Consider the following 16,396-nt stretch of genomic DNA (forward strand, 5'->3'; position numbering starts at 1 on the left):
ACCTCTTCTGTCTTTCTGCAACCCCAGCTCTTTCATGAACCTGCCGTCACGGGGCCCCACCCTCAACAAGTGGCTTTTGTTAATGTCACCAATGTGTGGGCTTACAGTCCAGTGGGTAGTCCTCTGTCCTTATTTTCTTTGACCCGGGGGCCCAGTTTGAGCTTATGGCCTCCAAGGACACCACCCTCTCCTGGTTTCCTTCTCCACACCAATCCCCCTACACATCACAGGTGACCCCAAGACTCAGTCCTCAAGCCACATCCCTTTCAGTCTACACTCACTGTCTCGTGCCCTCGAGTAGATGCGTGGGTTTCAGCACCACCTCTGCGTGGTAACTCCCGGATTTACACCTGGACGCCACTGCACCCCAATTCCCTTACTCACTCTCTGCTTGACACCACTGCTTGGGTGGCCTCAGACGCCACGTCCCACGTGGAACTCCCCTCTGTCCTCACCAGCACCTACACTTCTGCTGAACTCCTTGAGCTCTGTAACCGCAGCATTTCCCGTTTCTGTACAGCTCTTCCTTTCCCTGGAGCTAATTGCTTTTTTTGTTTGCTTATTGTCTTCCTTATCTGTGTACCCATCATTCCTTGGCTCCCCAGTTCCCTGCTGGAGCTGTAAAATTCCTCTCAGGAAAGTCTCAGTCCTCCAGGGAACTTCTGATTCCATTTTCCCCATGGAGACCCTGCCTGGAGCCTCTTCCTTCAGTCCAGGTCCTAGAAATGCCCCTCCCCACCGTCTGGGAGTCTCCTCCCTGCCTCTTTGTGCTTTCAGCCTCAGCTTCCTCGATCCTATAATGTTGTTTTTCTTGATGTGCAATGTGAGGCAGGAGTTTATTTTTCCTGAAATACTGGTGGATTTTGCCATATTTTGCAGTACTTGGAGATTGCTTTGTGGGATCAGCCTCACCTCCAGACCTGACCACCCCTGAGAAGATGCTGGACATTCAGGCGTCTGATATCGGGCCCACATCCCAGCACCTTGTCCAGGGGCACCTTTCTCCCAGGCAGCTCCACCTGTCCTCCTGCCCTGCATGGAGGTTGGGAGAAGCACGTGAGGTCATGTGAAAGGGAAAGGATTTGTTAAATCGGAGAAATAAACACATGGGTGAATGACGAATGAGTGATGAAACTGCCCAGGGCTCTCCTCCCAGAAGTCAGGGATCCTGAGCTCGTGCTGCAGCCCTCATCTCTGGGAGCTGAGCAGAGACACAGTTTAAAAAGGCAAAAGACAGCCAAGCCAGGACCCATGCTATCTGCTGGCAACTATAGGCTCTCTCAGGAGACGTGTGCTTCCTGAAGACTGGGAGCAAGAGCTCATTCACAAATCCCTGCGTCCATTCGCTCCATTCACTCCGCAGACGCTTACGGAGCGTCTCGTGTCAGCAAAGTCCCAGCAACACAGCAAGGAGTGGGGCGGTGTGAGAACAGGCTGTGAATGGCCATGACGATGGTAGAAACGACTCTGGCACAAATCCGCTGGTGCAGCGTCTCCAGACTGGGACCCGGAGTGCAGGCGTGGCCTCCTTTGAGCTGAACCACCTCTGCTGCTCCCCACACTGCAGCTGCTCCTCACACTGCAGCTGCTCCCTCCTCTCCCTGGACCATGCCAAAGTCAGTTCCCTCTCAGGGACCCTCATCGACAATGCCTGGTCCCTGGGTTGTTGCAAAACTGGTTCATTTCTCTCACTGAGTCTCCCTCAGACCAGACGCCACTCCATGCCCAGACAGATGGCACATCGCCCCATTTACTGATGCCAAAACTTGCCTGCTTGCTCATGTGGCGATTTGCCGACTGCCCACCTCCACCTGCTGGCACTTCAGCTCTGTGAAAGGTACATCGGACGCATAGGATATCGCCTGACACCTAGGAGCTCCCAGCAAATCCTGGATGGACGGAGGTGCTCAAGGGCACAGAAGGAATTGGAGATGTGGCGAGGTTCCATCAGTCGGAGCAGTAGGGTCAAAATCCCATGGATGAGATGACCGACGATAAATTGGCATCAACGCTCAGTTTTAGCCTGCAGAGTGAATCAATGAACAGTCAACCCTCGTGTAACCTGTGGGATGGAGGCACCATTTTTTTCTCCATGTTACAGATATGGAGGCTGAGGCTAACATGCCCGTGGTCCACTTGAGATCCGATCCCGAAACCTTGAAGCTTCCTCTCCAGGTGAACGGTCAGCCTGGAGTCCGGCTGTGTTCCTTTGCTTCAGACTTTCAGTTTCTTGTGTAGGTTACGTCCTCCACAAGAACGTCTTGTCTTGTGACAAGCGGCAATTATGATGATCCAGTGGTGTGAGCTAAAGGGCTTTTCCATATTTATAATTCATCTGCAGACTTGACCGATTTTACTTCGGTCTACAATTCCTCTTACCGGTAGGATGATCGCTTTCAGTCTTAAGGGCATTACTGAAACGTGTGATACTGAGAGAAGCTGAGCTTGCCACCCGATGCATAGTTAATGCTTTGACTGAATTTGCTGTGCTGGCCTCAGTTGTGTGTGGATGGCTGGGGTGGGTCATAGCTGACCCTCTGTGTTAATTTCAGGTGGCATCTGCCCCAATCCTGTGTGCTCCTGGAGTATTAGAAAATGTCCATCAGCCCTCAGCTCTGCAGAACTCCTGATTTGAGGGTCCTTATAGCCCTTGGCATAGTTCCGTGAGTTTCACTGACTTTTCTGCAGAGCTAATATTTCATAGCATCCACGGAGGCCCCTCACTCTGCTCCATATAAGCCAACGCCCGTTGTCCCGCCACAGTCGCCAGGGGCCTGGATGGCTTATTGCTCTGTGCCGCATCCAACCCAGCTAGATGCCCAGCACTTCAGCCACGGGGAATCTGCCCTCCCTTCTGCGAGTGCCGTCTCCCTGGACGCTGCTGCTGCTGCTGCTGCAGAGCCTGCCCACACTCCCAGATAGCAGATCCTCTGGGTAACAGGCCTGGTCCTCAGGCCTCTTCCTCCAGCGTCAGGAGCTCCAGTCTCCCTGCTCTGCAGGAACCACTCTCCGTAAAGGTCGCACTTTCCCTATGTTGGCCCCTAAATGAGCCTAGCTTAAGCTGTCGCTTGGATTTTGTAAGAACTCAGTGCTGCCAGTTTTAACAGTCTATTCTGATTGCTCAAATGGCCCAGCTTGCAAGTAGCCTGCAAAAATGCACTGGTTTTCATCTGAAGCTGGAAACGAAGTTGTACTGCCAGCTTGGCTGAGTTTTAACAGCCTGCTGGAATTTTTTTTTTTTTTTTAAATCCTGCCAGTTTAAAACTATCTTTGATTCAACTGAGTCAGTGGTGGCATCATTTATATAATCCCTGTATGTTCCCTGCTTGTCTCTTTTTCTATTTTGTTATTTATTGTTGCTCTTGCTGGTTTTTGCTTTGAAAGGAACAGTTTTCGGCCTTCAGCGGTTGAGCTGAATTCGAGAATGGTGTAATTAATGTGCTGCGTTCCAGTCCCTTGCCCAGCTCTTGAAACTCTCATTGGAAAGATGTGAGAATGGAACGCACATGAATGAACTCTATGGAAACCTCAGACGACTTTTCATTTTTAGCCTGGGGAATGGCAGATTTCCCCTTGGCTGGGGAAGCCAGCTCTTCCCTCTTTTCAGCCCACGGGATTTTGCGAGTGAGAAGTAGAAGCTGTGAAGATAATGTTCACTTGCTTATTTATGATGTTGAATTGTCCATCACTAATTATTCTCCAGGCAGCTAGAGGAAATATTTCTCTAGAAACTGATAATTCCAAAGTAAGTCGTAGAGTAGCATATGGATTCTTTATTCGTGCTCCATGTTTTAAGAGGTAGGTGCACTCTGGTGTCAGAAAATCATGCTTCTTAAAAATCCCCGTTTTCCTGCTGCATGGGGAATGTTTGGGAGACGCCGACGCCAGTGTGAGGTGCACAATGTGGACTGTGCTGCAGGCGGGAGCCTGGTTTGTCTTTTGTCCTCGGTCTCGTCACAGCCTCAGGAATCCGATCTCCAGCGTCCCACACTTTAGGAAGTGTCCCTTGCTTTCACAGTTGAGGATGATGTTCATTAGCACTCTTGGTTTCAAGTGACAGAAAATCCAAACAGGAAATTGTGTTTGTACCCATCCCTGAAAATTTGACTTCGGATACGGCTGGATCCAGGGCTCAAATCTACTGGCCTCAGACTCAGCAGAATCCAAAGCCTCCCTGATATCACCAGGACTGGGCTGCTCTCTGCCCTCCTCTGGATCAGCTTCAGTCTTGGTTTCCCTGTGGAGGCCCCTGGCCAGTCCAGCCCTGACCCTCCTGGTGGCAAAGTGGCTACAGCAGCTCCAGCCTCACCTCCTCCCAAGCCAAAGTCCAGTAGAAAGGAGCCACCCTCTCCTGCAGTATTCTCAGGCAGAGGCCCATTGCCCTCCATAGGCCCCATGCCACCCAGGTCACCAGTCGCTGAGGGTCCAGAACCGTGCTTAGCACAGGGGAGGGCCAGACCCCAGCCAGTCCAAAGGCTCTTCCCAGGAGAGGAGGGCATCAAAGCCAGACAGGCAAACATGACAGATCCTTTCCATCATGATGATGCTGGGACTTCCAGGTCTGTGAGGACAAGAAATAACAGTGTTCCATTTCAGCTGTGTTTGAATCTGCCCTTTGCCCGGGGAGCAGCCATCCCAAGACATTTCTGTAGTGAAATGTGTGAAGTTACTTATTCTGTGGGGTCTGGATGGCTTTGCCACAAGTGCTTTGAAGAGGGCGGCCTTGCCGCAGGCTGCAGGTGCCAAGACCTGTTGCGTGCTCAGGACCCAGCCCCAGCCCCTCCTCCAGGGCCTGGTGAGGTCTCAGGGAACCTAGAGCTGATTGGGGGTCAAGTCTGCAGGATTAGTTTTTGTTTCCAAAGCAGTTCATTGGACGTCTGGGCAGATGAAGGTGCTATCAGAGGCATTGGCGGGATACTTCTGCTACCAAGTTTATCACCTGGGGGAAGAAATAATCTGTGCACCAGACCCCCCGGACGTGAAATTTATCTGTATAGCAAACCTGCACATGTATTTCTGAAACTCAAATAAAAGTTAAAATAACTAGCGAATAGGAATAACTTTAATTCCTCTGTTAGAGGAATAAAAATAAATGACCCCCCACCCGCAGTGATTCAGACATTGATCTGATTATCTTCTTTCTCGTTTGGACATTTACTCTTTTCTCTCTTTTCCTCAAAAAAGGCTCAGGTTGAGGCTAAGAAGGAGCATGAAGGTGCAGTGCGGCTGCTAGAGGTAAGGAGCGTGCCCCTGCTTTCTGCCCGGGGGGTGGGGGACACTGGGGAGAGTTGCATCTCGTTGATGCCTGCTAGAAATAATAGATGATGTGTATGAAGTGAGCCTGGTGCACCAGTTACTAGATGCCATCCATGCATCTTTTCACATCAGCCTCACAAGCAACCAGTACGACAGGTGCCAGGTCGATGTCCGTTCTTACAGGGAAACTGAGGCACAGAGCGGTTGAGCAGCTTTCCCTTGACCACACATGCAGACCCAGAATTGTGTGTCTCAGACGTGGTCTGCTGTCCTCCGCTGGCTCCTCTTGGGTGGAAAGCAAGGGGGCATGGCTCACTCGCTTGCTTGCGAATTGATTTCCCCGGGGGGAAAGGTGGGTGGACCCTCTGGAGGCTGCCCTGGCCCCTGATGAACTGCCTTGGGGTACCTTTTTAAGGTATGCCACTCATGCTGGGGAGGCATTTGTAGGATCAGAGTAAGAAGGGCCTGGGGAATCAGAGTCCTCAGCGCCATCCGAGGCACTTCCCCAGGTGTGGTCCTCGCAAACACGGCGTAAGTGACCTTCTCCTGCCTCCCAGAGATGTTTCCCACTGGCCTTGGGAAGGAAACAACCGCTATGTCCCACCTGCATGAGTGGTGTGTTTGGGAGTGACCACCCCGTCCCTGGCTCCTGGTCCAGTGCCAGCCTCCTTGGGAGTGAGTAGCCAGGCAGACGGGGAGGGCTATGGGGTCCCCCTGAGGCCTCTGCTGTCTGCATCCGTCATGCACAGTGGATGGGCTATGGTGAGCTGGGGCCCCCACCTGCCGAAGTCAAGGATGGTGTAATTCACCATCCCACAAGGAGAGATTTACGTAGGAGTGGATCTGCCCTAGGGTGGCCTCCTCCCAGTAATGTTCCCTTAAGAGAGGCCACGGTTTCCCAATATTGGATGAGGCTGCCCTCTTCGAAATGACCTTGTCCCTTGTCCCCGGGGGAGCAGCAGCCACTGAAAACAGGCTATGTGCATCTCTTACGTTGCCTTTTAAAGTCTATTCCTCCCACAGGAAAAGGTTTCATCATTATCATCCTATATATTAAAAAGGATTTTCTGAAAGCCTCCATTAGTTAATAACTATCTGGAGGGAGGAGTGAGATGAATAGCAAATAGGAAAATATATAACCTGGGAGAATAGAAACAGACCTCCAAATGGCTATTTATCTCCCTGGAAAATAATTCACTTTCCCTGGCCTGAGTTATCCACTGCACTTTAATCTGCATCATCTCCTGGCAGAAAAGGTAGTTTCCTCTCCCCAGTTGCCCCGAAGCCCATTGACGGGACCCTGTGTGGCTTCAATCCGCCTCTGAGGGACCGGTCCTCCACGATCCCGCCGTCACCTGTCACCCCGTGCTGCTGGTGGTGCATGCTTTCAAACATGGTGACGGTCGCAACGCAGCGTGCTTTGGTTCGAAAAACAGAGAAGGCAATTCGGATGTGCTGGGAATTGTGTCGTCTTTTATTTACGGCGTCTTTCTGTAACTGTCTTGCTTTGCTCTTCGCACAGAACACCTTGGACAGCATGCAGGTATCCTAGAGAATAGCATCTTCCCCGCCCGGCGTGCTTGGCGGTGCTTTTCCCGTGAGTGGACGCGGCCATGAGTCCTGGGCCTGCTCTGACCTGCCTCTGTTTCCTGAACTGCAGCTTCTGATGCAGGTCGGGGGTGGTCGGGGTTCCTCAGCCTGGGGGAGCCGAGGAGCTGCTTCGAGGAGCTCCACGAGCAGGGCCTCCCCCTCATCCGGGCGTCAAATGCAATGCGTTGCTCGCTGAGGTGCCGCGCAGGCCCAGACACATGGCTCTTCCCGTCCCGCCAAGGCTGTGACTCTCAGGCTGGCACAGCGGTCCTGGGGTTCAGATGACCACAGGGGAGAGAAATTGTGGGTTGATTCTACCCTGGGGCCAGAGTTGTTGAGAGAGCCTAGCGGATAACCCTGAATTCTGTTAATTCAGTTACTGGTCATCAGAATTCACGCTGCACACCTGAGTGTCACACCCTTCCGTTCTGCCTCTGCGTTGTGCGGCCAGCAAGCTCCTTCCCACGGGCCAGGGAGGCTGCCTGCGCTCCTCTCTGTCACAGACTACCCCCTTGCTATTCCCCTTGGGGTGGAGGAGAGGCTGGGTTGCCCCACCCCGGACAGGCCTCTGAGTTGGATGGTGAGTTCGTGGAAAGAATGGTCTTTCCCACTTCTGGACAAGTGGTTCTCTAAGTGGGTTCCCTGGGGTAGCAGCAGCACCCAGGAGCTCGTGAGCAAAGTAGCTTCTCAGGCCCGGCCTCGGACCTGCTGAATCTGAACCCCTCAGGGAGGGGCCCCAAGGTTGACTGTAATCACCCTTCCAGATGTTTCTCATGCCGCTGAGGTCTGAGAAGCATTGTTTAGGGAGTCTGTGAGGCTGGCTACTGGGAAGCAGAGAGTAATTTCAGCAGTGCGTTCCCTGGGAAGCCTTGGCCTTTGCAGGGTCCACCTTGGGAACCTGATCCCAACACTGTAGCTGTTGACTGAGAAACCATGGCTGTCAAGTCCTGCCCACTCACCCATCAAAGAACCACCTGTGGTGTGCAGCGGGGGTTTCATGTCTAGGTGTTTGTGTCCTTGGAGAATGGGGCATGTTGGTGACTTTCTGTAGACAGAACATTCCACTGGGCAGAGCAACCTGCTTCCACGCTCAGCCAGATACAATAGAGAGCGCCTAGATAAGATACACTCCAGAACACGTTACATACAACCCCTGAGCACACGGTGACCCAAAGGTGTCTGAGATGAGCCTCAATCAGATCAGGACGCACCTGTGACCCAGCCTCGGGAGGTCTCGATGACATGTGGCCAAGGTGGTCTGGGTGCAGCTTTGCTTTTATACATTTTAGAGAGACATGAGTCATCAGTATGTGTCAGATGTCCATTGTTTTGGTCTGCAAAGGTGAGACCATTTGAAGTGCAGGCTTCCGGGTCATAGCGTAACCGCCTAGTGGGTTCACCTTGCCCGTTGCCTAGATGCAGCCAGTTTATCAACATAGGTATTGCAATAGAGAAAGAGTAATTCATACAGAGCTGGCTATGCGGGAAACCAGAGTTTTATGACTACTCAATCAGTCTTCCTGAAAATCTGGAGACTGGAGGTTTTAAGGATAATTTGGTGGCGAGGGGGCCAGGGAGTTGGGCGTGCTGATTGGTTGGGTTGGAGGTAAAATCACAGGGAGTTGAAGCTGTCCTCTTGCACTGAGTCATTTCCTGGGTGGGGGCCACAAGACCAGATGATCGGACCAGATCCATAGAGGGCAGGGCTACAAAATATCTCAAGACCTGATCTTAGGTTTTACAATAGTGACGTTATCTCCAGGAGCAATCTGGGGAAGGTCAGAATCTTGCAGCCTCTAGCTGCATGACTCTTAAACAATAGTTTATAGTCTTGTGGCCAATTTGTTAGTCCTGCAAAGGCAGTCTTATTTCCAGGCAGGGAAGGAGGCTTGTTTTGGGAAAGGGCTGTTATCTTCTTTGTTTCAAAGCGAAACTACACACTAAGCTTCTCACAGAGTTCGTTCAGCCTACACCCAGGAATGAACAAGGACAGCTTGGAGGTGAGAAGCAGGAGGGAGTTAGGTCAGATCTCTTTCACTGTCTCAGTTATAATTTTGCAATGGTGGTTTCAATAGGTAGAGAAGAGACAAAGGGTTGCATTCTTTTGAGTCTCTGATGAGCCTTTCACTGAATACACAATTTCCATGTGAGAAGGAGGCAGAGGGATAATCATTTATGCCTTAGTCTGGCTCAGTGAGTCTGCATTTTTGCATAAATAATAGGGCAGAAGAAATAGTCAGATATACATTTGTCTCGGGTGAGCAGAGGGTTAGGAGCTAAGTTCTTTTGTCCCACCCCTGTGGAGATAAATGATCAATTTACATTGCCTGGGTGAAGTTCAACAGAACTGTTTTAGGGTAAAGATCTGGAGCCCCACAAGGGATCTCTTTGTGCGCAAGTTGTGAGGGAGCGATGTGGCTTTTTCATCTTTGCAGCTATCTTATTTAGAAATAAAATGGAAGGCAGGTTTGCTGACACAGTTCCCAGCTTGAGGCTTCATGATTGTGGGGTCCTGAGATTTATTTTCCTTTCACGGTACCCATAGACACAACTCCAGTGCCAGGGACACTTCTAGGCCTTGTTCTCTAAAGGATGAATGGTCAGGAGGTTTTGGTGGCAGCGGGGAGGTGTCTTTTTTCTTGGTCGCGCTGCGTGAAGTCTTGAGGCCCAAGGAGTACCCTGGGCTGGTTTTGGGGTTTAGCAAAGATGTGCATCAGGATTTAAACATAGAAGAGGTTTTCAGGAACTTGCCTGTCAAGACAGCCCTTTCTGTAAACCTGAGAACCTGAGAGCAGGGAGATTCCAGCTACTAGGAGTTAAGTAATTTCTTTGGCACTTAGAGTCGAATCAAAACAGAGAAGCAAAAGAAAACACGGAGAGCAACACCATCTGGAAGAGAGCAACACCATCTGGAAGAGAGCAACACCATCTGGAAGAGAGCAACACCATCTGGAAGAGAGCAACACCATCTGGAAGAGAGCAACACCATCTGGAAGAGAGCAACACCATCTGGAAGAGAGCAACACCACCACCTCCAACAGGTGCCCTGTGCTGGGCCCTGTCCTGAGAGTGCGTCGGACAGACATTGAGACATCTACAAGATAATGCCCATTTTGCTTGATCTTCTTCATGTCTGGGGAAACCCAAGGCACAGGCAGGTTAATGAATGACCTGCCCGAGGGTCTCAGATAGTCATGAGCAGAATCCCATTCAAGCCCCAGGAGTTTGGCTCCAGAGTCCAGGCCTTCGCCGGGCTGCTGTACAGCACAGCTTCCCATCAGCTCAACTCTGACCTCCCTGTGGATGCTGGGTGGGGGCAGAGGGGATGGCGGCCCTGGTCCTGCCTGTAGAGCATACTGGAGGCTGCATGGTAAGTCAGTGCTGGCAGCTCCAGACTGAGGGAGCACCAGCCGTGCCGCCTTCACCCGCTGATTTTTTTTCCCTGGGTGTTCAGCAGTAGCAGGGGGTAGGAATGCAGGAAGTCGCTTTACCCCAGGCCGTTGAGAGGTACAGTCATATTTAACCCCTGAAACCGCTGCCTGAGGTTCTCTGTCACCTCATTTTGCTGATTAGGCAACGGGGCACAGAGACAATGAGCCCCTTACCCGAGGACACACAGCTCCCAAGTGCCAGGGCCAGGCCCCGAAGGCAGGAAGTCAGCCTGGTGACGCCCTCTCAGGTGCTTTGAGGAAAGTCTAGCAGCTGGCGTGCTTGTCACCACGTGGCTGGGCTGAGGGATGGGGATCTGGGCTTCCTCGTCAGGGGAACATCGTGAGGAGCCGGCGCCAGTGCTGTGTGTTTGGCGTGTGCTGTCACGCATGTCCGTATGAAGAGACCACCAAACAGGCTTTGTGTGAGCAATAAAGGTTTTAGTCACCTGGGTGGAGGCGGGCTGAGTCCGAAAAGAGAGTCGGCGAGGGGAGATAAGGGGGGGTGGCTATTTTATAGGATTTGGGTAGGTAAAGGAAAATTACAGTCAAAGGGGGGTTGTTCTGTGGCGGGCAGGAGTGGGGGTCACAAGGTGCTCAGTGGGGGAGATTTTTGAGCCAGGATGAGCCAGGAAAAGGACTTTCACAAGGTAATGTCATCATTTAAGGCAAGGACCGGCCATTTTCACTACTTTTGTGGTGGGATGTCATCCGTTAAGGCAGGGCGGGGCATTTGCACTTCTTTTGTGATTCTTCAGTTGCTTCAGGCCATCTGGGGGTGTGTGTGTGTGTGTGTATGTGTGTGTGTGTGTGCGTGTATATATATATATATATATATATATATATATGCAAGTCCCAGGGGATGCGATGGCTTGGCTTGGGCTCAGAGGCCTGACATGTGCGTGTCGGCAGCTCTGTGGTGACTCTTCAGGGCACCCTCGTGGGGGTCCCTCTCCTCACCACAGTGCCTTGGATATCTCCTCCTGGAGTGAGGCATCGAACCGCAGATGATGTCAGCCCTGGTTCGTCTTGGCCCCAGAGGAGCCCGGCTCTTTTTCCTGAGCAGCCCTCTTTCCTCCCTGGGAGACTACTGGGGTGGCCAGTGTGCTTGCTTCCCAAGCAGGCTGGGGTCCACCTCCCCACAGGGGTCTGGCCTCAGGCCCGCAGTGGACGACTGTGGGCTGTGGGCCTTTGCCTTTAGGGGTCGTCCCTTCCTCCATAAAATAATCCTAACAGTTGTATTTTGCATCTAGGGTGGAATAAAGGTGAGTATTACTCAGGTTGGATACATTATGTATTTATCACCCTTTTTCACTTCTTTTCCGATTTTAAAGGAAACTAAAGTGGAACCATGTCTGTGGGCCCTGAAGGTAAAGGGCTGTGGTCCCAGGTGCTGGGCCTGCTCGGCCTGCAGGGAACCAGCCCTGCCTGGCTCTTGTTCAGAGGCTGGGTGACCCCTGGGCCAGTGAGTGTGTTGGGGGGGATGTGTGGGTGAGTGAGGGTGCAGGCTTGGGCTCAGGGGGTCCCTGGGCAGAGAGACTCAGAGACGGCAGCCGGAGAGACCTGGCTAGGTCCTGCTGCCCACTGGGGGTGTGACCGCGAGTCCCTCTTGGCCTCGTCTTCTGCCCTGGTGCAATGGCCTAACACCGACTTACCCAGGAGGTCTCTCTGAGTCACCAGCAATGCATGACTCCCCCAGGACAGGGCCTGGCACATAGTAGGTATTCAGCCAGTGAACAATGAAATCACATAGGGCCTGGCACATAGTGGGTATTCAGCCAGTGAGCAATGAACTCACATAGGGCCTGGCACATAGTAGATATTCAGCCAGTGAGCAATGAAATCACATAGGGCCTGGCACATAGTGGGTATTCAGCCAGTGAGAAATGAAATCACATAGGGCCTGGCACATAGTAGGTATTCAGCCAGTGAACAGTGAAATCACATAGGGCCTGGCACATAGTGGGTATTCAGCCAGTGAACAATGAAATCGCATAGGGCCTGGCACATAGTGGGTATTCAGCCAGTGAGAAATGAAATCACATAGGGCCTGGCACATAGTGGGTATTCAGCCAGTGAACAATGAACTCACATAGGGCCTGGCACATAGTGGGTATTCAGCCAGTGAGCAATGAAATCACATAGGGCCTGACACATAGTGGGTATTCAGCCAGTGAGAAATGAAATCACATAGGGCCTGGCACATAGTGGGTATTCAGCCAGTGAGAAATGAAATCACATAGGGCCTGGCACATAGTGGGTATTCAGCCAGTGAACAATGAAATCACATAGGGCCTGGCACATAGTAGGTATTCAGCCAGTGAACAATGAAATCGCATAGGGCCTGGCACATAGTGGGTATTCAGCCAGTGAGAAATGAAATCACATAGGGCCTGGCACATAGTGGGTATTCAGCCAGTGAACAATGAAATCACATAGGGCCTGGCACATAGTGGGTATTCAGCCAGTGAACAATGAAATCACATAAAGACGGCACAGGGGACAATTTGTTTCCAAATTGTTCCTAATGTTACTGGAAAGCCGCCTCCTTCCAGACCCCAAGAGAGGGTTCTTGGAGCTTGCACAAGAAAGAATTTGGGTGAGTCCGTAGAGGAAAGTGAAAGCCAGTATGTGAGAGAAGTAAAGAAACGAATGGATGGCCACTCCGTAGGCAGAGCAGCAGTGTGGGCTATTCGTGGTTATTTCTTGATTATATGCTGAACAAGGGGTAGATGGTTCACGAGTTTTTGTCAGGGAGAAGGGGTGGGCAGTTCCCAGAACTGAGGGCTCCACTCTTTTCAGACCATGTAGGGTAACTTCCTGATGTTGCCATGGCATCTGTAAGCTGTCATGGCGCTGGGGGGAGTGTCTTTTAGCAGCCAATGCATTGTAATGAGCGTATAATGTGCTGTGAGGATGACCAGAGGTCACTCTCATTGCTGTCTTGGTTTTGGTGGGTCTTGGTGGCTCCTTTACTGCAACCTGTTTTATCAGCAGGGTCTCTGTGACCTGTATCTTGTGCTGACCTCCTATCTCATCCTGTGACTTAGAACACCTTCACCGTCTGGGAATGCAGCCCAGTAGGTCTCAGCCTCATCTTTCCCAGCCCCTATTCAAGATGGAGTTGCTGTGGTTTGAATGCCTCTGACACTAAGTCAAATGACCCAGTGAGCCTGGACCATCCCTGGGTTCTGCCTGTGATTCTGGAGTGATTATGCATCGGGCCCCTTGCTCTCAGAACCACCCTGTTTGGATGCCAGCCGCCAGCACAGTGCCTGCTTATCACCACTCTTCACAGAGGCCGGGAAGCCAGAGGAGGGCACTGAGCCAGGAACCGGGAAAGCTGCAGGGGAGTCTTTGGATGCTTCCCCCTTGTCTTTAGAAATAGCCACATCCACATTTGCAAGCCTCTGCTGTTTGTTCCAATTATAGTTGATTTGCCTGATGACTGTGCCATCTGTTCCTGCCTGGTCTGGACTCAGTGGCTTCTGAGCAGTGCCCTGCAGGCCCTAGTGCCTGCAGGTGGCCTCGGGATGGGGAGGAGCCAGCACCATGTGGCTGGGTGTGTCCCTGCATCTCTGCAGCCAGGGTGACACCCAGACCCAGTCCCAAACCCGGATAGGACAGCACTCTGTATCCGGAAATAAACATTGAGGTGTAAATGTGCCTGCCTGGGGTAGCACCACGGTTGCTCTTTTCTCTCAGCACGCTTTGGAAGTGGCTCCCGCTGGCAATTCCTCCCCACAGGCAATTGGAAGCTCTTAGCCCCAGCAGGGACCCCCCTGGCAGTCATGAGAGCCTTCGCCTGCTGCCAAGAAGCCAGGGAGTTGTGCTCAGGCGAGGAGCTCAAAGGAAAGGTTGCAAACAAGCTGGGTGTGGACGGGCAGGACTTCTAGGTTCTCCTTGGTAGGAATTTGAGGTGGGGGAGGCTGTGCCGCTGTTCCACACCTTCAGTGTAGGTTACAAGGAAAGCGAGTCTCACAGCAGATTCTCCCATCAGACAAGCATTTACTGAGCATGTGCTTATGGACAAGCAGGCACGACAGGGTACATTCCATGCCTGGTCTGTGAGCTCCACGTGGTGCCAGCGCTCTGCACTGCTAGGAGGGTGCTTGCACGTTGGCCCCACGGAGCTCATTCAGGGAAAGCATGTCAACTGGACAGGGGCTAGGGCAACCAGACTCCTCAAATCAGTGTCTGCACACACGACCGGCTAGAGACCCAGCTCTGAGCTCCATCCCCGAGACTGCAGGAGCAGGGCCTCACTAGTCTACGCCCTGCTCATTCAAAGGTGGGGCAGTGCTAAGATGTGTGAGCTGGGTGACATAGCTTCACTTTAACCAACGAATGCCTGTTCCTCCCATCCCTTATGCTTAGGAAAAAGCCAATAATTTTCCTGTTTCTTTTTCCTGATATTGGTCATGCCGAGTAGCGTGCCTGGGGCCTCAGTGGAGACGCAGTCAGGCAGGCATCCTTGGAGCAGTGGTCTCCAGGCTTGTGGCAGCGCAGCCTTCCTGGTGTCTGCACTGGCCAACCCTGGGTGGGATTCTCAGTTATGGCAATGCATTGCGCAGCATGTCCGTAAGTGAGTGCTCAATGCCGAGGTGGATGTAGGCACCCAGAAGGTTGCAAATTCTAGGTTCCAGAGTCCCCCAGGCCCAGGAGCAAGTGAGGGATCGTCCTGTGGGTCGGAGGCTTATGTGGGTACAACTGGGGGCATCTACAGGGCCAGGAGGACATTTGATCCAACCTGGCCCCCCACACACCCAACCTGCTGATGCGGGAGTGCCACCATGCTGTTGTGTAGAGCAGCACCACGACCAGCAGCCACAGCCTGCAGCCGTCTCTAGATATGCCTGTCAGCCCAGACTGCTGCTGAGCCTTTAAATGTTCACCAGTGTTTAAAATGTGAGATTTTCTGGTAAATTGAAAATTCCCTGGGTGTGTCAGGCCGTTCTTGCTCTAAAGGAATGCCTGAGGCTGGGCCATTTGTGAAGGTAATTTATGAAGGAGTCACTGGCTGATGGTCCTGCAGGCTGTACAGAAGGCGTGCTGGCTTCTGAGGAGGCCTTGGGAAGCTTACAATCATGGCAGAAGGCGAACGGGGAGCAGGCGTGTCATGTGCTGAGAGCAGGAGGGTATGGGAGGTGCTAGGCTCTTTTCAACACCCAGACCTTGTGTGAACTTAGCCTGCTCATTATGGCAAGGACAGCGCCAAGCTGTTCATGAGGGATCCGCCCCCAGAACCCAGACACTTCCTGCCTGGCCCCGCATCCAACACTGGAGGTCACATTTCAACAGGAAATGTGGAGGAGATGGTGCCCTGCTGATCCTGGGAAACCGGAAGCTTTAGCTTTGCCTTTGGTGGGCTGCACCCGGTCGAGGCACCGGCCCCTTTGAAATGTGACCCCCAGTGTCATAGGTGGAGCCTGGCGGGAAGTGTCTGGGTCCTGGGTATGGGTCCCTTGTGAATGGCGAACCACTGGCCCTATCTGCTGACCCCTTGGAGGAGAAACACCCTCCGGGAGGAGGCGGCAGCTGGGAGCCTGGGGGCATTTCTCAGGCTTCAAGAACAGAGTGACTTTGTGTCACAGGAGGGCATAGAATCTCCTGTGCAATGAGCCCAGGTGGGCGAGAGGACTGTGGGAGGGGGCTCAGGGCAAGCTGGGTCTCCCCCCTCACTGCTGCCCGTGGGCCTCTTGCTCCCAACACCCCTCAGAATGTGGTGGATGTCCCTGGTGCCAGGCCCTGGGGAACGTGTAGGGGAATCAAGGACAGTGGCTGGCTGCTACTCTGCTGAGAATACCAGTATCCCTGCTGTTGCTGCTGCTAATACTGCACCTGCTGCTGCTACTAATACTAACACCAAACTGTTACTGTGAAGGATAACACCAAGTACACTTGCAGGTAGTAATAATGATACTGCTGCGACTAGTACAAATAATACCAATACTGCTGCCGCTGCTGCTAATACTGTGCTGCTATGAGTACTAATACCAATATCACTGTTACTATACCACTGCTCATACCCATGCTATTCCTACAAAAAATACTACTGTTGCTACCACTGCTGCTAACGCTCCTTCATACCAAAGCAAGGCTGCTACTACTGCAGGTAATAA

At 52.3% G+C, this 16,396-nt stretch overlaps 1 protein-coding gene across 4 annotated transcripts in view; it reads left to right on the forward strand.

The window, feature by feature from the left end:
- Positions 1 to 16,396, forward strand: part of RIMBP2 (RIMS binding protein 2) — a 234,448-nt gene that overhangs the window by 154,111 nt on the left and 63,941 nt on the right. For all 4 annotated transcript variants that reach the window (XM_030939961.1, XM_030939963.1, XM_030939962.1 and 1 more), the window contains one exon: positions 5,185 to 5,235. In XM_030939961.1, coding sequence (XP_030795821.1) covers positions 5,185 to 5,235 — 51 coding nt within the window. The remainder of the gene's footprint in view (positions 1 to 5,184; positions 5,236 to 16,396) is intronic.

This window comes from Rhinopithecus roxellana, chromosome 10, assembly GCF_007565055.1.
Source record: "Rhinopithecus roxellana isolate Shanxi Qingling chromosome 10, ASM756505v1, whole genome shotgun sequence".
Lineage (NCBI taxonomy): Eukaryota > Metazoa > Chordata > Mammalia > Primates > Cercopithecidae > Rhinopithecus > Rhinopithecus roxellana.